General features: G+C 36.4%; 6 protein-coding genes across 6 annotated transcripts; 3 read left to right on the top strand and 3 right to left on the bottom strand.

Annotated features, from left to right (window-relative positions):
- Positions 1 to 271: 271 nt before the first annotated feature.
- MONOS_8842 (uncharacterized protein) lies at positions 272 to 4,360 on the bottom strand (the record flags this gene model as incomplete). Its single annotated transcript, XM_067879287.1, has 1 exon — positions 272 to 4,360. One exon carries the CDS (start codon positions 4,358 to 4,360, stop codon positions 272 to 274), a length of 4,089 nt encoding a protein of 1,362 aa, XP_067721293.1.
- A 2,437-nt stretch (positions 4,361 to 6,797) lies between these two features.
- MONOS_8841 (uncharacterized protein) lies at positions 6,798 to 7,503 on the top strand (the record flags this gene model as incomplete). The annotated part of the gene is made up of 3 exons (XM_067879286.1): positions 6,798 to 6,803; positions 6,866 to 6,935; positions 7,007 to 7,503. 3 exons carry the CDS (start codon positions 6,798 to 6,800, stop codon positions 7,501 to 7,503), a joined length of 573 nt encoding a protein of 190 aa, XP_067721294.1.
- Positions 7,504 to 9,464: 1,961 nt separating this feature from the next.
- Positions 9,465 to 11,570, bottom strand: MONOS_8840 (uncharacterized protein; the record flags this gene model as incomplete). Its single annotated transcript, XM_067879285.1, has 4 exons — positions 9,465 to 9,700; positions 10,295 to 10,835; positions 11,330 to 11,394; positions 11,459 to 11,570. The coding sequence occupies 4 exons, from the start codon at positions 11,568 to 11,570 to the stop codon at positions 9,465 to 9,467; spliced, it is 954 nt and encodes a 317-aa protein (XP_067721295.1).
- A 1,319-nt stretch (positions 11,571 to 12,889) lies between these two features.
- On the top strand, positions 12,890 to 13,750 carry MONOS_8839 (uncharacterized protein; the record flags this gene model as incomplete). Its single annotated transcript, XM_067879283.1, has 3 exons — positions 12,890 to 12,914; positions 12,956 to 13,269; positions 13,478 to 13,750. 3 exons carry the CDS (start codon positions 12,890 to 12,892, stop codon positions 13,748 to 13,750), a joined length of 612 nt encoding a protein of 203 aa, XP_067721296.1.
- A 7,095-nt stretch (positions 13,751 to 20,845) lies between these two features.
- On the top strand, positions 20,846 to 21,600 carry MONOS_15666 (uncharacterized protein; the record flags this gene model as incomplete). The annotated part of the gene is made up of 2 exons (XM_067868558.1): positions 20,846 to 21,129; positions 21,189 to 21,600. 2 exons carry the CDS (start codon positions 20,846 to 20,848, stop codon positions 21,598 to 21,600), a joined length of 696 nt encoding a protein of 231 aa, XP_067721297.1.
- A 290-nt stretch (positions 21,601 to 21,890) lies between these two features.
- Positions 21,891 to 22,797, bottom strand: MONOS_15667 (uncharacterized protein; the record flags this gene model as incomplete). The annotated part of the gene is made up of 3 exons (XM_067868559.1): positions 21,891 to 22,126; positions 22,505 to 22,713; positions 22,784 to 22,797. The coding sequence occupies 3 exons, from the start codon at positions 22,795 to 22,797 to the stop codon at positions 21,891 to 21,893; spliced, it is 459 nt and encodes a 152-aa protein (XP_067721298.1).
- Positions 22,798 to 23,749: the final 952 nt, after the last annotated feature.

Genomic DNA, 23,749 nt, shown 5'->3' on the forward strand with positions numbered 1-23,749 from the left:
TTTTGTGTTGAAAATATATCTTAATGAAAAATATTTCTAAAGTCAACAGAAGAAAAAGATGATTGAAAATAACAAATACATACATATAAATAAAACTCTTCGCAAAGTCTGAAAAGAAAAATCAAAATGTCAAAATAATTGAAATAAAGAAAAGTTTTCTTTGATCTCCAAAAAGTGTGTGATTTTTCAAAAGTTAAAAAAAAAGTTGAAGTAAACTTAAAGATCCAAAAATAAATCGTATTTACTGTTTCTCTCATCAATTCTCCTCGTCCTAGATCGATTTGTATTGTCTTCGCTTCCTGTTTCTCACCACACAAACAACAATTACAACCGCCACAACTGCAGCAATAGAAAACACGCTCACAGACACAATGATTGACACCAGCTGGGCTGTTGTCAACTTCGGATCTTCTTTCTTCTGCTTTGCCAGAGTTATATAACCTGTGCTTTTTTCTCCTTTTGTAATTCCGCTCGGATATCTCAGCCGGCAAACCAACGATGTGTACTCGTCGCCATCCAGCAGCGATGGAGGAATCTCCACTCTCGTCTCTGTCTCGTTCACATACTCAGAAACAGGGCATTCAATCCACTCCTTTATTTTTCCCATTCTTTTCTTCGATGCTTCAACTATAAGTTCGCATGGAAACAGATAACACCCCTGAATCACAGCGCGTGCTCCTTCGTCTGACTCGATTATTCGACCTTTTCCTTGCTCTGCTGTCTCCTTGGCCTTTTTGATCATCGTTGCATTCTTCAAAACAGGACTGAAGAAATACGAGTCCATATTTTCTGCTGCTTGTCCACCAACCTCTCCTTCCACAAGCATCCCAAATGGCTTCCCTTCCAATCCATCACTTCCAGCCGCCAGGCTGTTGATGAAAACTTGATTATATCCCATGCTGTCCAGGAATCGAATGTTGTTGTGCAATGATGCAAACTTTTCCCAATTCTTGCCAATCGGGTGATTGTTCACAAAGCTGCAGTTGTTCAAGCTCAGACGGGAATGCAAGGAATAGATCACTCCTTCGCTGATGTCCAAAAATGAGCTGTCATTGATGGTAATGTGAAACATTTCATATGTGCAAAGCAATCCAGAATCCCACGAACACAGCAGATTTTCCTCTTCTCCGATTTCATTCTTCTGATCGCTGATTGTAAATGATTCCTCGAATTTCAAAAGGCTGCTCTTCTCCTCTCCTTCTTTCTCATCTTTGCATTCGTTGTGCTGCTTGCTGCTTGTGATGTTTCCGTTTCTCCCGTTAATGACCAGCTGCGAAAATGTATTCGATCCTTGGCTGGACACTATCAGCCTGTACGGAAGAGCTCTTCCTTCCCCCCCTTTCACATTTTCTCCTTTCAAGCCTGTGTACCACGGCCTGAAGACAACATCTGTTAATTTCAAGTTGCGTTTCGAATAGATCACATCCAGCGCGTCTCCTTCAATGGCATCTGGATACTCGATGTCAATGTGCTCAAACTTCAGATAATAATTGTCCATATAAAACACAGCTGTTGACTCCTCCGCTTTCATATTCGCCCCAATTCGAAGGATGCCCCGATTCTTCTTTACAGCTGAGAACATTTTTGAAGCTGTGCCAGATCCCTGTTCCCATTTAGATGATAATTCAGATGAAGGTTCAGACGCAGAAGTCAGTGTTATGTCCTTGTCAATCAAAAACGGCTCGTTTACGAAAACTCTTCCAATCACATACATCGTCATAACTTCAATATGGATTCCATGCTTGATGGCTGTGCTGAGCAGATCGCACGGTCTTTCTTTTGCCCCACAGACCTTGTCGTCGCTCGCCTTCGCTCCTCCAACATAAATATTCTGAGAATGGTACGGCAGTCTGTTCGCTTCGTCGCTCAGAAGATCAACAACATTCGCCTCTCCCCCTTTCCTTTCTTCCAAAAGCATCAGATTCGCTTTTCCATATATCTCTTCCATCTCAAATTCAAACAACTCCTCTTTTATCTGCTTCCTTCCGCTCGGAAACGAAAGATACACAAGCTCTCCTCGGTCTGCCCAGCACTCACTAAATCTCATCCCGTTCAATCTCAAATTCACTGCTCCTGTGATTTCATCAGCAGCCCAAATAAACATCGCTCCGCCTTTCGACTCTTCGTTCAGCATCAACCCCTGTTCATCTGAAGTCATTTGCGCACCTTTGCACGAGCAATTTTTGAATTCAGCACCGTAAAAGCTGTAATAATTCCCATTCCCAATCTCCAAATGCAGCACTCCTCCCAGTCGATGTTCCGTTGATCTGCAGTTAGAAAACTTTCCATCGTCAAAGCTCAGATGCTCGCACTCCGCCAAAATAGTAATAATTGACTGTGTTGTGCTCGTTGAAGAGATTGTGTCCATGTTCAATCTAATAAAATCAATATATTTCGCAGCTTCCACCAAGACGAGTGCAAAAGAAGATGTGAAATGAGAGATAAAGACTTCATTCAGAGTGAGCTTTCCCATTTTGCATTCGATCAGCACACAGTTTAGAATCTGTTGAGAATCGGTGCACGAGATGTTCACTCGGTAGATGTCAGCACACGCCCTGTCTCCATCACACACAAACAGGCCATTGTCTCTCCCGCTCTGTCTCGTTGTATCCACTTGCACATCTGCTCTGTACAGCCCAAAATTCGCATTTTGCCGCACATTAAACAGTCCCTCGCCCGGATGCGCCTTCGCTTCGTCCAGCGCTGTTGTGATGCTGATGACGTTTTTTTTTCTGTTTGTGACTGTGGCAGACCTCTCTTCAATCATTATTGGCTCTGCGTCGTATTTGTTGCCGTCTTCTGCTGCATACACAGTAAATGCTCTGCCTGGAAGGCATTTCAAGAGAGCTTGCTTCATCGTCTTGCAAGGTCTTTTCCTCATTTTGCCACATTCCGCGCTGTCTTCTCCATTTTCTCCATCGACATCGATATCCAGCGTGTCAAAGCGCAGCCAGTCCTCATAAAATACAATTGCTCCATCTTTCTTTATCGCTCCAACTCGATGGTCTTTCGTCACGCTGAAGGAATCTGCGTCAAAAGGCGTTCGGCTCATTTCAACGTCTCCTTCACTGCACAGCGCAAGATCATTTCCGCACTGTCCTGCTGAATTGCCTCTGAAGAAACAGTTTTTGAACAAAATTTCGTCGATCAGCCTTGTCTCTTCTCCCAAATGTATTGCCATCCCTCCGCCTGTCTTTGCCTTGCATCCCCGAAATGTGCCGTTTCTGCATTCAAATCCTGCCATCTGCGTCAGATCACGTATCGCCAGCCCTCCTCCATCCGCAGCTGCCTCACAGCTGCGAAACTCCACATTTTCCAACTTCACTTTCCCTTTCATTGCGCCAATCATCGCCCCTCCCCCACGAACAGCCCTTCCCCAGTCAAATATTGTATCGACAATGTTCAGTTCACTCTCCGGGTGCATCATCTCAAAATAGATGCAGCCACCATTTTCTGATTTCTGCGATTGCATCGAAGATATCTTGCATTCAGATATAGTAATCGCCACTTTTTTGTCTGCCCCACTTTTCGCTTCGAGCAGCGCTGGCCCTGCATTTCCCCTCTCAACAGAGCCAAAGTGGCTTCCTTCCAGTGTGAACGAAGACCGAAGTTCCAGGGCACATTCTTTGTCGAGCTTTGCATGGTCCATTTGAAGACTCTTCAATTTTTGAACAGCAACATCTTCGGATATGTGCAGGATGGCCACACTAGAAAGATAGTAATACCCCAAGAAACCCCAATGAAATCCATCAATTGACAATTTTCCTTCTGTTATTCTCAATATCGAAAATGGCGCATATTCATCTGTCCATTTTTGAAAACATATTCCAACATGCCTCATCGTCAAGGCTCCCCCAACGCCCCTAGAAAGAATCACCGCGGAAGAGGCGTCTGCTTCCTTTGATAGCTTATCAGTTTTGAATGGAATAAGATTAAACATCAAATGTTCCAGCGTCAGTGTTTTCTCATTCACCATGTGGAACTCCCCTTTCGCAACAATGCCATCCAATTCAAAATCGAGTGTTTTGCCCGCGCCCTGCTTCGATGCTGCTGCTATCCCAAGGCTGAAATCTTTCAAAAACTGAAAACCGTATGGAATTTCAGCGGAATCAACAATTTTGACGGACTTATCCCCAGGACCTTCCCCAAGCAGCTCAATCCCTTTCGCAATTGTTTTGCACGGATCCGCTTCACTTCCACAGTTCTGCTTCGAATCGTCTCCTTTTTCAGAAATAAAAACGGCATCAACAGCTGCCTCGGGACGGCCATCGGAAAATGCATTTGACCAATTTTTGTTATCGCGCTGCGGAGCGGGACAACTGGCAAACAGACAGTTCGCGAGAATCAAAGTCAAAAACATTTTCATAGAAAGACAATTGGTTGTTGATCAACAAAAAGAAAATTATTATCAAAAGTGTAATTGTTCTTTAAAATTCTTTTTGCGTCTTTCTTTTTGGAAATATTGCACCATGCTCCAGATATTTTTTTTCTTCCTGGGGTCGCAGTTTTTACATTTCGGAATGCATATCAGAAAGAAAAAACAACATATTTTCTGCTGTTTGAGTAAGAAGAAAAAGAGACATATTTTTGTGTCGACGAATAATATTTCATTTTTATACTGTAATATTTTTCCTTCCACTTTTTGTATGTTTCATTTAAAAAAAATAACAACAAATCATTCATTCAAAGAAAATGAATCGAAACAGTTGCTTCAAAACAAAAATTGCAACAAAGCAAGAATCTCAAAAACAACTTTTTCATTTGATTCTTTCATTTGTGTCACACGAGAAGGGATTCTTTGAAAAGGAAGATAAAAGCTTATGTGGTGCTGTTTTCCCAGCGAATGAGGGCAACTGAGGCTTTGGAGAGGCGTGAAACTATTCTGATTGGCCCATTGATATTCACTCGCTCCGATCTTCTTCGCGATGACATTCATCCCATTTGCTCTGGAAAGCCAGCACTTCATATGTTGAAGCAGAATCGATTTTCCTGATGATGGAGCTTCCCATTTTTTTCTTTTCTTCCATCGCAGCTTCCTCTCTTGGGTTGTGTTTGGCCATCAGTTTCTCTTCATTGTTGATTCTGCCTTCAAGCAATCGCTTTTCCCCCTTCTCTCCCAGAAATCTTGAATCGGTGCACTCTGGTGCGTTCGTCCTCTCTCTTTCCTCTTCTCATCGACACCTTCAAATGTGCCTGCGTCTCTCAATAACTTGAACCGTATCCACGTCATCCACACGTCCTACGCTGCTGGTGCTGACTGAACGGTCATTCGGAACATCAGAAGGGCCACCACACAGAACAGCATGCTCGCGTCAGTCACAAACAGAACACGCAAAGCAGCAGAGACTTCTTTTTGCAAATGCTCATCTCACAGCATGCCCACAGCTCCAGAAACAGAACAGACAAAGGAATCGCCAATGTTGCAAAGCAGAGACCTCCACAATTCATTCCCATCTGCTGCTATTTGGATCATCAAAAAAAGGTCAATCGCCAAATACATACGCACACCCGCACACGCGCGCAGTGAACAGCAGAAGGCAAAACAAAGCAAATGGCAGTTCGTTTTCTTGAGACAAGAACAATAGAATATTATTCATGACAGTTGTGAGTGAATGTCTGCAGATGGCTGAGGAAAGGGAATTTGGTTGAAAGGGAAGCAAGTATGAAGGAGATAAAGACGAGCCGCTGTTGAAGAAGATGCGCAGAATCCAGCGGATGCAGAAACAGAAACAGAACAAGAAGAAGATGATGATGACGAGCTGAAATCGAATGATATTTTTTCAGGCCAAATGTTGAACATGGAACCGAAGAAGTTGTTGTGGAACAGAAACATTTAAAACTGCCCTTGTGATAAATAACGGAAAGGCTGAAAACATGTTGCAAACAAAGCAAATCATGATTGATACAATTTTTTTTTCAAAAGAGTATAACAAAGCAGAAGATGCAAATCAATGTGGAGCAAAGCTTAGTAACACAATGAGAGACAACTTATCTTCGTTTGGATCGTTCCTTCAAAGGCTCGATTGCCTTCATAATCGCAATGCACAAAATATTCTTCTGAGAAAAACTTCGATCATCCAATTCATTTCCTTCACTCATTTATTGTCATTTTCCTGCCTTCTAATTGGACAACAGCTTTCTTTGTTGAAAACGCTCCAATATGTTTCTCTTCTTTTTCAAGAATTCCAAATTGAAAAACAACTTGTTTTCGCTCCTCTTAACACAGCTGTTAATTCTTGCTAAACTTGTTTTCATCTCAATCACAGCAAAAGTTGAATGAAACTGCATTAAATCCGCATATTCCTTTGTTTTCAGTTTATTATTCTATTCAAAGCTCCTTTTCTTCCATATCCTGCTTCACAAAGCAAACTAATCACCTTTTCAAATGAAAATCAGACATTTCGCTTTTCAAAAGGCTGCAAATGGAAAGATCTTCGCATTAATCGTGAGACTCTCATCATCTTGAACATGGCAATAAACAACAGAAACAATTGAAAATTGTTATTCATTCAAAGGTATTTCATATGAAATAACAAGAAAATGAAAACCAAATTTGACGATTTCTTGTGATTGCCTCCGGCCATCACTGGAAATAATTCTCACGATTCAGAGACAGATAATGCATGATTATCTCTCACTTTGCAATGGACCGTTATGTTTTGAAAAATTAAAAATTAAAACAAAGCGATCCAAACAGCCATAACAACAAATCCAAATTGTTGAATCGTTGTTCTTCTTCTCAATTACTCTCCAAAAATATTAATATTTTAAAGATAAGTTTGAATACAGAAATTTAAATGACTGTGAACTCTTTTCATTTTTCAATTTTTCCGAACTGTTTTGTTTTGTATCTGTGTGCTTGAAGAAAATGATGTGTCTTCAGGATGACGCAATACAAAAAATACAAAAGATGAATATCACCGAAAAGTTCAATGGTTTGCAAACATTGATATTTTTGAATTTATGATTACTGCTTCTCCTTTTATTTTCTGTTTTTTTTTTGAAGTTTTGTTCGACGAACTGGGCCATTGCTCCGAAATTGAACAGAAACAGAAAATCGAAGAAATAAGGGAAATTATGGATGAGATGGACGAGGATGAAATCAAATCCATTTTCACAACTGACAATTTCGACAAAATTGGAAAAATGATTGAAGAAAAAGACATGGCATTGGACAGGGCTATTTTGCTGATAAAGCAAATTGGATATTATAAAGCGCTGACTGGAGCGTGGAGCGACCATTATTACTATTTTGAACTGAGCAAAATATTTGAGGAGATGATTGTTGAAGAAGATGAGAAAAAAGAAGAAAAGAATGAAAGACTTCTTGTTGATCTTTGCGAATGCCATTTAATCACAAGTAAATGTTTTATACCAGACAATGTTATTGTTATTTGCATGCTACACCTTCTGAAAGCTGCATCAAACAAGAAAGAAAACGAAGAAACACAAAAAGAAGTGGAAATGGCTTTGTGGCTTCGAGCAATATTTGGTATTGGGTGATGTGCACTTTTTGTTTGTTTGTTAGTGCAATAATTTTTGTTTCATTTGTTGATTTCTCTCAATTTTTTTATTAGGAAATAAAGCAAGAACGATATATCAATGAAATCAAAGAAATTATCGAACATCATCAAAAACACCACAATCTAACGAGATTCGCGTATCAATCTGCTTGGGATTTTTTGATAAATAGATTTAATTTCGACAAAAGATTGGAAGGAATGATAATGAATGAACTGCATTTTGTCAGAGAAGCAGTGAAGGAACTGGAAGATCTGACAAGATGCGTGGATTGGAAGAAGAAAAAAGAGGAAATGAGCAGAGAAAAAGTGAAAGAAGCAAATGTTGTAAAGGGATGGACCCGAACATTGAAGTCTTTCTTCGAGGCATGCAATTTGTGGAATAAAGAACTTGCTGGGCTTGTCAGCAGTGTTGTGAATGTATTTCGGGTGGCAAAGGATAGTCATAGAGAAATTTGCAGAAGATGCATTCATTCCTTGAAAGAAGCAGCAATAAGCAAATCAGTGAAAATTGAAGATTTGTTGAAGAGCAGATCTATGGATGTTGTTTTTGAAGAACTTCATCAGCCAACATTAAGTGACGAAATCAATTTATATTGCTTTAGATTCTTTGAGGGTACCTCAAGAAAATTGGAAGAAAGCACAGACGATGAAATAGATGAAGCGAAAAGAAAGACGGTTAAAATGAAGTTGTTTGAAAAGATGGAAAACGAAGGATTCGAAGATGTGATCATAAGCTTTGAGGAAATATTTTCATTTTTAGTGTTAGAATTTAGATGCACAATACCAGGACGTTCAACATATTATTTTGTAAATGTCTGAGAAAGTGAAATGATATTTATTTTGTAACTCAATTTTTTGTTTATTTTTCATTCAGTGTCATGTCACATTCAACAAATGTAAAGTTAGTTTTATATCTTTTTCTTTTTCACTTCATTAAAATTCTGTGAAGCAAAAAAATATGAAATATCAACATTCATTTTCTTCTTTTCTTTGGGATTAAAAAAAACTCAAAAAATCCCATCTGCTCAGAAGTTTCATGAAAAAATAAAAAACATTTCCTTCCACATATTATTTCATTGCATCTTCTTTGATTTTTTTGGAATTCCTGAGAATTTGTTGAAAAGATAAAGAGAAATGAAACGAGAAAAAACTGAAAGAGGATTGAGAAGAAATGAATGAACACGAGGAAGAAGAACTTTCTTTTGATTTTTTGTGACCAATTCTTGATCCTCAACAACAAAAACAAAAAACTCCACCATTACCTCTTCCTCTTCAATCTGACATCATTTTTCATTCCCTCTTTTTCATTCATTTGAAAAGCTTTTCTCTTTCATCTTAAAATTCTTCTTGTTTTTTTAACAAAAACTTTTCAGCCAAATACAGTTAAGAAATAAGAAGACGAAGAGGAGGATGATAATGAAAAGAAAGAGTATGAAGATGCAATCTTCAAATCGTGAAGAGCACGTTCCTGCATTGAAAAACCTCATTTTTCATTCATCTTTTGCTCACTTGGATTGTTAATTCGACTCTTGGATCAAACCTGCTATCAATTTGAAAATGCTTGTTTTCAAAATTTCTCAAAATCGAAACAAACGCGAATAAAATAGATAAAAGTCAATATTTCACAAAAGAAGTGTTTCAACAACAGATGAAAAACAACGATTGAAATAATTGTGAGAAAAAAGATATAATAATGACTTAATTGAGTGAGGTGCAAATTTTGTAAGATATGAAAACATAATCACACAAAAAATAAGACAATGGAACTTTTCACACAAATTAGAAAGATTTCTCTCCATACACAATGTTTGAAAAAAATAATTATTTTGATGGAGGAAATTTTCACAGCTAGAATCCATTTATTAGACCCTTCAACTCTGCCAGTTCGTTTATCGGATTCAGAGTATTTTCTTTCTTAAATTCTGATTAAGGAGTGGTTGCTTATTCTTGACTTGCAGTTGGCAGATCTTCAGGCAACGCAGATGCAGATGTCTCACCAACAGATGTGCTGCTTTCTTTGCAGACTTCCTTTTCGGTGCTTTCATCGGTTTTGCCTTTTGGCTTTGCGAGGTGAGCAGAAAGTTGATCTTTCTGACTCTCAGAAGAAGTCTCATTCCAAATGTGTGAAATGGGAATGGATGGTTCACCCTGGGAAGGAAGAGGTGATGTTCGAGAAACTGTGGAAGAAAAAGTAGATGGACCGATTGATTAAATGACCACTGATGTTGTGCAAGTGAATGATTGTTTGAGAGAGATTGCAGCAGAAGCAGAAGGCAATCATGAAAAGACTGACGGAAAAGAATGGAAAATCTGAAAATTGTGTTGAATATTTTTATTGTCCAACCAAAAAAAGCTGCTTTTGAAGGACATCTTTTCTTCTCTCTTCTCTCTTTTTCTTTTTCTTTCGTTTGTTCATTTGCTTCTGTCTGTCTCTTTTGAATCTTTGTTTCTTTTTCATTCTTCAGCTGTTTCTTCTTCAAGTTCATCATCTTCTTCTTTTCAATGACAAAAATGTCATTCATTGAATTGGCTCGAAAAGTTGTTTTACAGGTGAACAAGATAATCAAATGAATCTCTTGACAGTTGGTAATTTGGATTGTTGCTGATGATATTCAGCAGCGTTCCATGAAAGCTTGTGATGATATCTTCGTGTCCTTCTTCTTCCATCTTTTCAAACAACTCTATTTTTGCTGCTTTTCTTTTCGCTTCTTCGATTTCATCATTTGTATTTCTTTTCAATTTTCTGGAAAGTGCAACAAAAAATTCCAAACAACTGAATGCATTTGAGTCTTCAATTGTTATTTGCTGAACTTTCTCCAAAAACACATTAACAGCTCCACTTTTCAGCAATCCATCAATTTGAATATCTCTGTTTCTCGCTGCAGTTCCCAAAGACTGAATGCATTGCCTATAAATATCTCCATGATTATCCTTTGCTGCTCGAAGCACTTGAATGACGCTTCTGATAACTTCAATAATTTTTTCATTCCTCGAATTGCATGAGGATAAATAAATTTCCAATACTTCGAGCCATCCTGTCAAAATAAGCTCTTCTTTCATTTCATTTCTTTCCTTTTCTTTTTCATGCTCTTTTTTCTCGCAATCAATGCATTTCTTCAGTTCATTCATTTCGCTTTGAGCTTCTCTCACAAAATGCAGCTCATCAACAACACTTTCCAATTTTTCTTCGTAGTATAATCCGTTAATCAAAAACTCCCAAGCGCACTGATACGCAAGTTGAGTGAGATTTCCACACTCCTGATGATATTTGATGACATCTGTCATCTCATTCAGATACAGCTTTTTTTTGATCTATTTCAGAAATGGTGTTAAAAATTCATAAGAAAAACAATAAACACAAAGCAGTATCATGCCTTTTATCTGTAAAAGCAATTCAGCGCTATCAGTGCAATTTCCACTTCTTTTTGTGTTTTTTTATTATCATTTTTGCTCGAAGCTGCTTTCACAAAATAACGTAAGCAAATAACTAACGATTTTCTAGGAATCATGCACTAGCGCATCACTGTACAGCATTCACAAAGATCTGTTAGGAGCCTTTCATTCTTTTCTTGTTTCTTTTTTTCTTCTTTGACAATCATCTTTTGAACTCTTTTATTCAGCTTTGACTAATGAAAACTGTTACTCCACTCATTTATCTGCTCTTTCCAATTGCCAATATGTTTCATCAGCAAAATAGCTCTGTTCAAAGTCAATTTCTTTTCTTCAATCATTTTAATAATTTTGTCATAATTCTTTTTTGTAAATATTGAATGAAATTCTTTTTCTTTCATTTCTTCAATCATTACGTTCATCTCATCGATTTTCTTTCTCTGTTCATTCCCATTGCAATCTTCCAGTTCATCAAGCAACTCTTCAAAAAATTAATAAAATATTCAAAAATATCTGAAGTTTAATCAACAGAAAAAACCACAAACTTGAAAACTTTTCTGTAAGCTCTGTCTTGAATTCTTCCTCTTCCTCGTCATCCCAATCCTCTTCTTCTTCCTCTTCTTCCTCATCATGATCGACTCCATTAATTTTACTCATTGAATATTCTAAACATATGAAATGAATTTCAAATATAAACGAGCTAATCGAAAAACACAAACATCTTTATTTATCTCACAAAATAAAAATTATACAACTTCAATTTCAAATGCTATACTTTGGATAAATTAGAAGCAAAAATGAAAGTGAAGAATAGCTGTAATTGTTTGTTTCACACCAATATTTTGCAAATCAATCGTTTTGTGATCGAACTCACCATAATATGTCCAAATGCAATTTGAACATGTAAATAATTGGGTGATTTTTTTTTTTGATATCATAAATAATTCCGACGTTTGATCAAAAAATATTTTCATTAAGGGTTGCTCAAAAAAGAAAATTGAAAGTGTCATTCATGTAAAAATATTGCATAATAGATACAATGCAGATTAAATTGGATCATTTGAATTAATAGAGGTTTTTTTAATAACCCTATGTTAATTTGAATAAAGACCACTTAATTCAAATTAAAGGCCAAAATTTAAAAATCACCATCCTAATTCAAATTAGAAAAGATCATTCAAATTAATAATAATTGTGGGAAAGGAAAATAAAACAATCAAAAAACACTTATTAAAATAAAGTGGAAACAAAAGAAAAATTAAACCTTTTTTAACAGTCTTATTAACCAAACCTCGATAATTCGATTGAAGCTTGTTTACACGCTAAATTAAATAAATGTTAAATAAATAATTTGTCAATAAAGAAAAATGATAATTTGTTTTGAGTTTTGTGTGAAGAATGATTCGCTTCGAAGATAATTTTTATAGTTTTTTGCATAAATAATAAAAAGAAAACAACATAATTCTGACAATTTTGTGAAAAAAAATATTTTTCCTGCTAACATTTCATTAAACTGTCAATATTTTCACAACAAGCATTGCACAGCGATGTTGAAGTTGTGGAATCAAAGGCTAATTTCTTTTGCTTTTATCATTTCCTCAATTTCATTTAATTCTGTCGATCATGTTTTTTTCTGATGTTTCTATTTCAAAAATTAAAAATGATCTTTCTCTTTTTCTTTCTTAAAAAACTCCCTCTTTCTTTTCATCTTGTAAGTCATCTTTATTTTTGTTATCAATTCTTTCAACATTTTCATACCACATCCTCGTAAAATCTCTAATGCCAACTTCTTTGTAAAGAAGAACATTTTCTTCCTTTCGCCTTTGCATCTATTTTTAGAAGCATCCCACATTCTCTGTAATTTTTTCCTTTTTTTTATTTTCTCGATTACCGTTTTCCTTTCGCTCACACAGCAGCTGGAGAAGGTTGTGTCACTCACCGAAAACGAGTTGGCAGAGGCAGATGAGGCGAATGAGATGCACCCGCCATTGGTTGCAGTCTGTTGGCATTGTGGAGCTGAGTTGATGTTGATCATGGTGCAGTTGGCGAGGGAGATGGAGAGGGCAGGGGAGGTGGCAGAGGAGAGGACACAGCTGGCGGGGGTGGTAGTGGAGGTGATGCTGGTGATGTTGGAGGAGTTGAGGGTGAGGGGAGCGGTGAGGGAGGTGAGGTGGAAGATGCTCTGGCTGTTGAGGGCGAGACTGGTGATTGCTGTGTGGTTGAGGGCGAGGGAGCCAGCAGTGAGGAAGAAGAGGGGGGTTTTTATTGTTGTGGAGGTTGTTCCGGTGATGATGGTTGTGTTGAGGTTGAGGGAAGGGGAGTTGCCGGAGAGGTGGAAGAGGATGGGGGTGATTTGGTTTGAGGAGTTGTGAGCGATGGCGAGGGCAGAGACTGTGAGGGAGCCCTGTGTCTGTTGGAAGAGGGCAGACGAGGCAGATGGATCTGGTGAAGATGATATTGATTGTGATGACTGTGAATGTGAGTTTAGTGGTTGAGGAATGCCACTGGAGGAGATGACGGTGGCAGTTGTGCCATTTCAAGTTATTTTTGTTTCAACCTCACAGAATGCAGGAGTCTTTGTGGGAGTGAAAGTGGAGACGAGAAGAGAGAGGGAGGTATCGCTGAAGGGAGCAATGCATCCGAGAGCATACTCCACTGTGGCGCATGGACTTTGCTGTGTTTTTCCACAGGCATCGACATCACTTCCACCATTTGCAACAATTTTGTTCTGGTTGATGATTGGAAGCCAGCCATTGTACACATCACTAACAGCTGTATTCTCATTCCACACTCTTTTTGATGAGGTTGTTGATCCGCATTGCTGGAAAGGAGATTGAGTGATATCACTTCCGTAAAAGAACACATCATTCCCTCTTCCATTTTTGGCAGTATTATCATCGAAGAAGCAGAAAGTGATGAATTTAACTTCATTCATCCAAGTGAAGGTGTTTTATGTAACATAGCCCGGCTCCTCCCCATGAAGATGATGAATTTATCAATTTGTTATTAATGAACTGGAACTTTTGTAGGAAATATTGAAGAGGTGTTACTGGTGGAGGATAATTAAATGTGATTGCTCCGGCCGCATCACCGCCAGTATTTGCAACGCATACACAATTTTTGAACAAAAATTTTGCATCTGGTGGCATGTCGTCAAGGGCAAAAAACTAACCAGTTCTACCCCAACTTGTTATTGAACAACTTTCAACTCTGTTTTCTATTAGCAGCCGAATAGAATTTGTCTGCATTCCTCCAAGGCAATTCGCTCCTCCACCAGCAGCTGAACAATTTGTGTAATTGGATTTCGTAATGTTACCATGAAATAAATGCAAGCTGTATGACGCTTCTCCTTCACCATTGGATGAACTATTGTGAAAAGAACATAATATGACTGTGAGATTTGCATTTTCGCAGTTGACTTTATGTGCTCCACCTCAATCGCTTCCACCATTTGTCATTCCATTCGCACCACTCGAATCGATGGCTGTTCACATAAAACGAAATCAGTCTTCCAGGTTTCTTTTTATTAGTTTCATTTCCAATGTGTTCAACAGGAGCATTTGGTGTAGAGCTTGTTTGGCGAAGAAAGAAGGTGTCAAAGGCAGAGAAAAAAGTGTCGGAGCTGTAAAAAAAAGAAAAGATAGAACTGTTGATGATGGTTTGAGTTTGCTGAAAAAGAAATCTGTCAGTCGGGACACGATAGAATAAATGTTTGCCATAATTGAAAAAAGAATTTCATTTGCGAGTAATCCTGGGGATAGAGTGTGTTATAAATGTGGGATATTCAAAGGCAAAATGTTTATAGAATTTGGAACTGTAAGAAAATTGTGTAATTTGCAAAATTAGAAGATAAATATCGAAAAAGAAAATTTTGAAATAATATAAAATGTTCTTCATAAAAAACGAAATTTTGAAAAAAAAAAAAACCATATATACCTTTCAACGTTCAGTGTTTTATATATTTCTTGTTAACGATTTTTAACATTGTTTTTCAGCAAGGTGAAAAATGAAAAACAATATTGTTTGAAAAGTGCTGTTGCTTAAAACAAAAAAAGCATAATTACCTAATGAGCACTGAACAAAATTGCACAGAAGTGGCCGTTGGTGCTACATTTTTAAAGAAACTGTTTGCATTTGCGAAGAAATAAACAAAAAATTTGAAAAAGCTTTTATGATTTGTATATTGGGAAAAATGAATTTTTAATTGTTAAAACCATATATACTCGCATTATATAACTCACGTTTTCGATAACATAAGTTGGAATAGCATTTTAAACGAATTAACAAAATATTCTGTTTTTTCGAAGTTGATTATTGAAAGATCAAAATTTTTGCAAAAAGAAAATGAAAATTAACTTCAGTTTTTTATATCAATCTATTATGCAAATCATTTAATGAGATCTATTTTCATGTTTTGAACATTCAATTCAAAATAGGATGAAGATTTTAAAAATAGGCCAGTCAATTTAAATAAACAGGGGTTATTTTAAATAACCCCCACAATTTTGAATTTTTTTTTTCAATTTGAATTATGTGATCCAATCTGCATTGTATCTAATATTAGATAAAATGTGAAATGAATTGGTTATTTCAAATTATTTGTGTTATTTCAAGTTTCAGCCACGAATTTTGAATTAACCCAGTTATTTTGAAATAACCTTGAAAAACTTAAATCTACTGGACGTTTTTTAAAAACATTAAATAAAAATATTTTTGATATAAAAATGGTTTCAACTATATTTTGAATTTGAATATTTGACCTATCTTTATTATGAAAATTTGCATTAGATTAATTATTGGAAACTTTTTTTTTGTTTGTGATAATGAAAAAAGTTTTAAGATTGCAAAAAACGAAATATATATATGAAGATTGTTCCCATTCGTTTCAAATATCATCAGTTTGCTTGAATGGTAATTGTTGATTCCTTACTTCTAAAGCTTTTGACAAATCACAAAAGATTTCCCTATAAACGTATCTACATATTCAATGATCTTCTTTTGTCAAAATAAACATGTGGAAAACAGAAATTATCGATTTTATTTTGTAATGACTCGAAGAAATCATTTCCAAATATTTTTTGTCAAACAGTTATGGTCTTCCAAAAAAAAGAAAGCGTGAAATTCTGTCAAAAGGATTTTATGTCAAATGATTTGCGCGAAATTCGACAAAAAGATAAGATTATATTTATGAAAATTTGGGCATATGAAGATGAAATCCTAAATTTGAAGAGTGAATTTAGTTGAAAGAAGAAATGCTATAGAAACAATGAAAAACGACTTATTCTCAAAATTTTTCAGAACTGAAAATCTGTCTTGGAATTGCGAACGGTAATGGAGAGAGTGCATGTGTGTTTGAGTGCTCATTCACTTCGTGTACACTCACAAATAATAATGGTGGAAGGATGTATTGTTATGGTGTTCCAGCTGCATTCAAAATGAGGAACATCCAGTTTATTTCGTGAAACACAACATCAACAGGTGGAGGATTGTATTTTAAACAAATCAACAAACAATCCCAAGCAACAACCTTTATTGCTACTTCTTCTTCTTCTTCCATGATAGCAGATGCACAACTACTTCCACTTCATATGGACACGATGTTTATAGTGAAGATGATTACAATCTCTTCTCGTCGGACAATCCGTTCTATGAATCGTCCACAACGAATAGCAACGATAAGAAAGTGTGCTATTGAGAAAATGGAGCATATCAGCATACAGAAAAGAAGGATTGGCTGAAGGAAGGGATGAATGATCGGTATGTTGGGGTGAGTGGAGATGATACAAACAATCTGTGTGGGATGAGTGAGGCAGCACCTTGCAAGACAGTGGGGCATGCAGTGGAGTCGAGCATGGTGCAGCTGAGCTTCTCGATAACGTTGCATAAGGGAAGCGTATAAGAGAAGAGAAGAAGAAAAGCATTGAGGAAAAGAAGATGATTAATACAGGGAGAGGGAAAGAGGTGAATGTGATTGGGACGAGTTCACTTTCTTCTTCTTCTTTCAAAAACAGAAGAAGTGTTCAGTTTATCGAGATACCATTTAAGAATGAATTTCAAAAAGATTTATTGCAAAACAACGACTGGTTATTCATCTAATGTGGTGATGGAGCTTACAGAAACTGGGAACTTTCATTTCATGGAGCATTCCAAAAGAAGATAGAAAGTTTTATGATAGCAGTTGTGGGACAATTGTCAAGTCTACAGAAATGAAGGCAAGCTGCGAGCAGGAATCAAACGGCTGATCATGGAGGTGACAAAATTCAATTTACGCAAGTCAATAAAGACGAAAGAATTCAGTTCAAAAATGCAAGAAAATGTTGCAGAAGCAATGAAGTCGCTATATTTTAACGATTTTCAAAATTCATAATTCTTTCGAATGTTTTTTAAAAAAAAGAAAATACTTTTCACTTGCGTTAATGATTTCTCAAAACATGATTTTGTAATCTTTTTCACTTGTGAAAGTTCAAAGTGAAAAGTTTCACATTTCATTTTTGAAAAATGTTGTTTTAATGAATTTTTGAAGATTGCAAATACTTTAAAAGACTCGTGATTTTTATGTTTAAGTTTTAAAATAGATATTTTTCAAATAAAAATATTTCTTTGAAATTCAGGCAATTGAATGTTCTTCTCAAGTCAAATAAAAAGAAAAATTTCAAAAAACTAGTTACTCAAAAACAAACAACTTCATATTTAGTAATTTGTTTGAAAAAACAATCCATTTTCAAATTTATCACCATTCACAACAATGCAATTATCGAACACTTCTTTTTCCATCTTTTTCAATAACAAAAGTTTCGTAACTTTTCGTTTTGCCAAGAGGCTTTCATTCTCCGTATTTTCGGTTTTGCATGAATATTTTAGAAAATCTTTGTATCATCCACAAGTCCCTCATATGCTCATCTGATCGATCTTTTTCACCAAGACTGCATCGGCTTCTCAGATTTCTGACAAAACTTCAGCTTCACATATTGATTATCAACTGCGCATTTAAGAAAATTCATGCATTGCTTGCTGATTTCTCCATCATCCCACTTAGCTTCCCTGAATTCCATACAACGATGCACGTGAGCACTTCAAATTCTTCATTCTTCAACTGGTAAAAGCAAAGATAATGCTTTGATGCAATAATTATCAACATTTCACTTAGTCTTCTTTTCCCACTTTCATTTGTCCCTTCCTCTGCCAATCAAAACCCTTTTCAAACTCTGACAATTCTCTCTTGCATCTCTTCCAAAACTTAACTCTTTTGAAATTACATCTTTGTAATCTCGTTGAAAACTTAAATGCTTATCAATAACTGTCAAACAAACTGATTGATAAGGCGTTTCGAGTTTCGATGTTCTCGATGATTTTGAATGACTTCTGCCATCTCCTTCAAATGCAATTCTTGTTCAACATGCTTTCAAACAACGAGAAAGAAATTAATAAATGAACAAAAATAATTCGATTACAAACTTTCCACATATCAACGTTGCTCACCATCAGCTTTGATAATTCCACTTCTTTTGAGTTTAATTATTTTCTTCTTTCTTCATAGGAAACTTTCAAAAGACAAACCACGTAAATCAAAAGAAATATTAATGAATATGCAGCTCAGATAAATGAAACACACACAAAAATCAATCAGTCCTTTCATTCTGAAAACTTTCTGTTTCTGCTGTTTCTTTTAACAAAGTCCAAATTCAAAAAGCTATTGTCTTCGAAAAAAAAGAAAGAATGATTTATAAGATTCAATAATTCATTTAATAACTGTTTCGCACCAGCTAAGAATTTTGTATTTTTGAATATTTTTTATATTAGCAAAAGCGTTAAATACAGAAAGATTCAATATCTATTTTCAAAACCAAAATGAGAGAAATCTTGAAAGAAGAGAACGACATTAATAAAAAATATTAACTATAGATATAAGCAGTTGATGTCACTCAGTTTTTGAATGTATTATTGTTTTCATACAATATATGTCGGAAAATCATGAAAATATATTGATCATTTGCATAACTTTATGTTAATCAATCAGAATAACTCAAAATATGACTAAGAAATATATAGTATTGTTTTATATTGTTTGTTGATTAAAACAGAATCAATCGTTTTTGTTTATTTTACTGTCACAATTAAAAACTGAAATTTTTGAATTCAAAAAATGTGTATTTAAATATAAATAAGTTCAAACTCATTTTTAAATGGATTCAATTCTTTGTATAACATTTGTCTTCATGTTTGAATTAATTATTTTGTGAAAAAATGATATTTTTTCACTTTCATGTTAAAAGATCAAGCTTTTTTGGAAAACAAGCAAAAAATGCTTTATTTGCTTAAAATATAACGTAATATTTAATGTTGATGCGTTTTTGACTTCCACCCTCAAAACATTGTTTTTTGATAAATGCAAGACTGTCAGGTCACAATTGAAAAAAACTGGTTTTTCTTAAAAACACTGCCTTTAATTTAAAATTACTGGGGGATCTTGAAATAAATAGTTTATTTTGAAATATATTTTTATTTCACAATTTATCTATTAAATTATTATTATTCATTTTGTAATTTTTCTAAGAAATTAATTGTTTTTATTTCTGATATAGAAAAAATATTTTATTTGATTTTAATCTGTTTTAAATTGTTTTTATTACAAGTTTTGAAAAAAAAATTAAATAAATTATTCGAAAATATCAAATCTTCAGAAAACAGAACAAAAAGTCAGTTTGCTTGTTTCAAAAACATAAATAAAATTATTTGCATTATGCTTAAGACTATTTCTATAGGAAAATATAGCAGTGGTTTCGGTTATTGATGTGTTATTATCAAAATGGAATTATTAATCTGTAGCCATTTATTGAAATCTCTCAATTTTCAAAGCAGTTTTCATTTTTAATGATTCAACAACAAAATTATTATCATATCAGCAATAGTGAGCAACTTTTTTTATTTATCAACAAATGTTTCTCAGAAAGAAACACATCAAAAAAATTGATCCAAAAAAGTTATAGAAAAAAATATTAAAGGAAAACGTTTTGACAAAAATATATGCAAATCGGGAAGCGTAACTTCAGATTTATCAAAAGCTCCCTAAACATTATTACAACTTCCTTACAGGATATCCACACTTCTTCTCCTTCATCTTCCTCAAACTTCCTCTCTCGCTATCCTTCTTCCACTTCCTCCTATTTGGTGCTGACTTCTGTTATCTGGACTGCAACATCGTACACTCCTTTTTCGCTCCCACTACTCTTCTCTATCTGTTCTGCTTCCACATTCACTAGCAGCACTGAAGAAATTTCTGAAGGAGATTCTTCTGACCCGTCGTTTGAGCCAGAAGTTAGATAGCTTTTGGTCCATCATACCTCTTGCGAAACTTCAAATACAACCAGCTACACCAACAATGAAACTCATGTTGCAGCTGGAAACTTGTGGATTAGGAAAGATTATTTTTCAGGATGATAATATTCAACTCTGTAAGTTTGATGCTGAACGACTTCAAAATACGGGAGAAATTGCGAGCAGCATGTTTTCATTTCGACAGTGTGAAGGCAGCAGCGATGAACAATGAAGAAAATTGATTTCTGAGCATGTGCAGAAGTGGATTTGAGATGGAGCGCAGGTGAATATGGCAGAGGTTTGAAAAGGCGAGGCAGGTCAGGAAATAAGAAACCAAACAAAGTCCAAAGGAGGGGGTGTTGCAGACGAGCTGGTGACAGGGGCTGTCCTGCTAATAAACCGTTCATCCTTTTGAAGTGTACAGCATCGACTGGGGAAAGGGAGGCACAGAGCCATGACTTGGGTGGTGAAATGTTCTTAGATGCAACTGATGTCATCAAGTAGTTTGTCCTTGTGCATGCGATGTTTGCTGGATGCGATACGAGGAAGAACAAAAAGAAGTTGACACGATGAAGCATGCTTCAGGCTGTGGTGGATATAGGACATTTTTACGGATCATGATCTGCGCAAGCCTAAGCTTTCTCAATAAACTTTACGGATTTGAGTTGGACGCAACTGATTCGTCTCGCTCCATCTCTTTTGTGAAGTATTTCTGGGCAATCATGGTCAACAAGGCGTTTGTGAAAGGAGACAAGGGCTTTTATTTCCTCGCAAGTGGGCATTCTGCTGAATACAATTTGGAGATACTTTGTTCCATTTTGCCTGGAGTAGCTGTTGGGCATATTATCATAAATTCTCACACAATGTATCTGCTCCGGCCAACCATCAGAGGTAGCGAGATGTTTGTCGACTGCACCGAATTCGAAAATACTCTATTCATTTCCCTATCTTTAACCACAGCTGTGCATTGAACGATGCCTTCGTGGATGAGGATGTCTTACTTCAGTGCTCCAGCATCCACTCCCAAATCAACGTGCACCTCTTTTCCCTCGACTTCACTCAGCCCTCCCTCGCCACAAACACCTCCATCAGCTGCTCCGACTCCTCCCACACCAACCCAGTCCCCGTCCTCGATCTCGCCTCCTCCCCTTCATCACCTTCTTCCGCGCCCACCAGATATTCTTCGAATAATACACCGACTTCTCTTCCTGCCAGCACTGCTCCCCGCTTGCCCCCTGCGCTTTACTCTCCACAGCCGTCCTCCATATCTACCGCGCCATCTGCAACACCTTCTGAATCTTCGCCTCCTCCTTCTTCGATACACAGATCTCCCTTGCTTTCATCCGCTTCGTTAAACCTCGGGAAATCTTGAACTTGTTTTCTTCGCCACAACTATCTCATTGCTATTGTCGCTTTTCTCAACAACTGCATCCTCACCTTCTGCAATTTTTTTTTCACTCTTCCTTCGCATCTGCACACTCTTCCCTCTTCTCCTCTCGACGGATCCCTCACTGCATCTTCTTCCCTCTTTTCTGCAGCCGGCAAACATGCCCACCTCAACTCCGCACTCTTTTGTGATTTCATGAGAAAACTTCTTTATCCATCTTCTATTATAATTTCGTCCACCTCTCCTGCCCCGCTCTTCGTGCTCTACACGCTTCTTCATTCTTTCTCTCCCGCACCAACCTCTCCGCCCTCAGTGCTTCCTCGCACCTGCTCGTGTTCGACGATGGCTTCAGCTGCTCCATCGTGCATCTCAACGCCAATGATCTCTCCGTTGCAGCTGACAGCGTTGTTCTTCTCAATACCCTCTGTAATCTCCCTTCTTTTCTTCTTCTTCTTCTTCTTCTTCTTCTTCTTCTTCTTCTTCTTTATTCTCTGCAAAGTCAACCAGAAAGCTTTTTCATCATTAGTGTCTCATTCTTTTGTCACTCTTTCTCCTCCATTTTCCACTCTTGCATATCCTCTTCAACATCAGCCACTTTAACATTCTGCCGTATTACAGCACACCGCCAGCCGAATCTGTGTGCCAATTTTTTCTTTTGCGCCTTCTCACGATATCTTCAGTGAGAATACGAAAGTGAAAGAGCAGAAGAAAGGAGGGAATCTTATGATAGAGAAGAAGCAGCGGAGGCAGTGAAGGATGGTGAAGGAGATAGAGAGAGGAAAAGGAAAAGCAGAAGAGAGAAAGAGGAAGAGAAAGAATGAATTGAATTAATAAAATTTATTATCTTCCTTTTAAAACTTTTTCCTTTTCACGTAAAACACACACACACAGAGAGAGACAGACACAGACAGACAGACAGACAAATCTATTGCTTCATCTGCTTCTTCCTCATCCTCTTCTGCTTCCATATCTTCTCCTCTGTCTTTGTCTTCTCCGCCTTTTTCTGCGCTTTTTTCAGGAGCCCAATCCCGTCGTTCATATTCATACACGATCCTTTCTCCAAACCACAATTCACTTCCTTGGCACCAGACACTCCACCTGCATACACCATGTTTGCGTATTGTCAACCGAGAAATATAAACAAATCAACATCCCAATCGCCAAATACATCTTTTCTACCATATTCAACAATTGAGTTGTCTTTCTGAGTGATGCTTGTCATGAAGGCGAACAAGGGTTCCTTCACAGAAGCGACAAGGGATTCACACACAAAATACACATCCTTTCTGCCTCTTCCTCCAATACTTTCACATCAGCCGGTGAACTTGGTGTAAAAGATAACGTGTTTCAAGAAAAGGTTTGCGAGCTGAAAGAGTAATTAAGTTATGCTGCGAGATAAATATCACAGAAAGTGCTAAAGATAGAAGCAAACAACGTTGGCGACATTTTCTAAGGAAGGATTTGGATATTGAAAAGATGAAACAAAAGGAAAAGAAGTTGCGGATGGAGAAGGAAGTTTGAAAATCATTTCCTTTAAAAGAATGAGGAGAAAAAAAAAACAAGATGGAGTCAGTTGTAATCATCAATTGAATGATTCCCCAACTTATCTAATTCATTTACTGAAACAATTTGTCCGCACAGCCGGATCGGTGATTTACCAATGCTGTTGAGTTGGGGGAAAAAAAAATAAAAACTCACAATTTTCATTTTTTAACAGTCAAACAAATTTTATTACAAATAATAATCTTTTAAAATCTTTTTCAATAACGTTTTCAATCAATTTGATCGTTTTGCGAGTTTCATGCTTCATTTCATTTTGAAAAAGAATTTTTCAATCCTTTGTTTTTTTTTTGAAATTTGATCAACACATTCATTTGAGCAGAAAATATCAAAAAGGTATGTTTTTTTATTTTTATTTTATGAATAAAACGAACCAATATTATGATAAAAAATTTTAATGTTTATGAAAAATCAATTTTTGTTCAGTGATCAAAAAGTTCCACAATATTAATTATTTTTCCGATTTTTGATCTTTTTTTATGATTTCAAAAAAAAACACCCAATTTTTCTCTTTCTGAAGAAACCAACGATTTGTTCAAAACTTTTTATGCATCCATTTCACAATCGGCCTAAC

Source organism: Monocercomonoides exilis (assembly GCF_001643675.1).
Source record: "Monocercomonoides exilis strain PA203 chromosome Unknown scaffold48-729018, whole genome shotgun sequence".
Classification (NCBI taxonomy): domain Eukaryota; phylum Preaxostyla; order Oxymonadida; family Polymastigidae; genus Monocercomonoides; species Monocercomonoides exilis.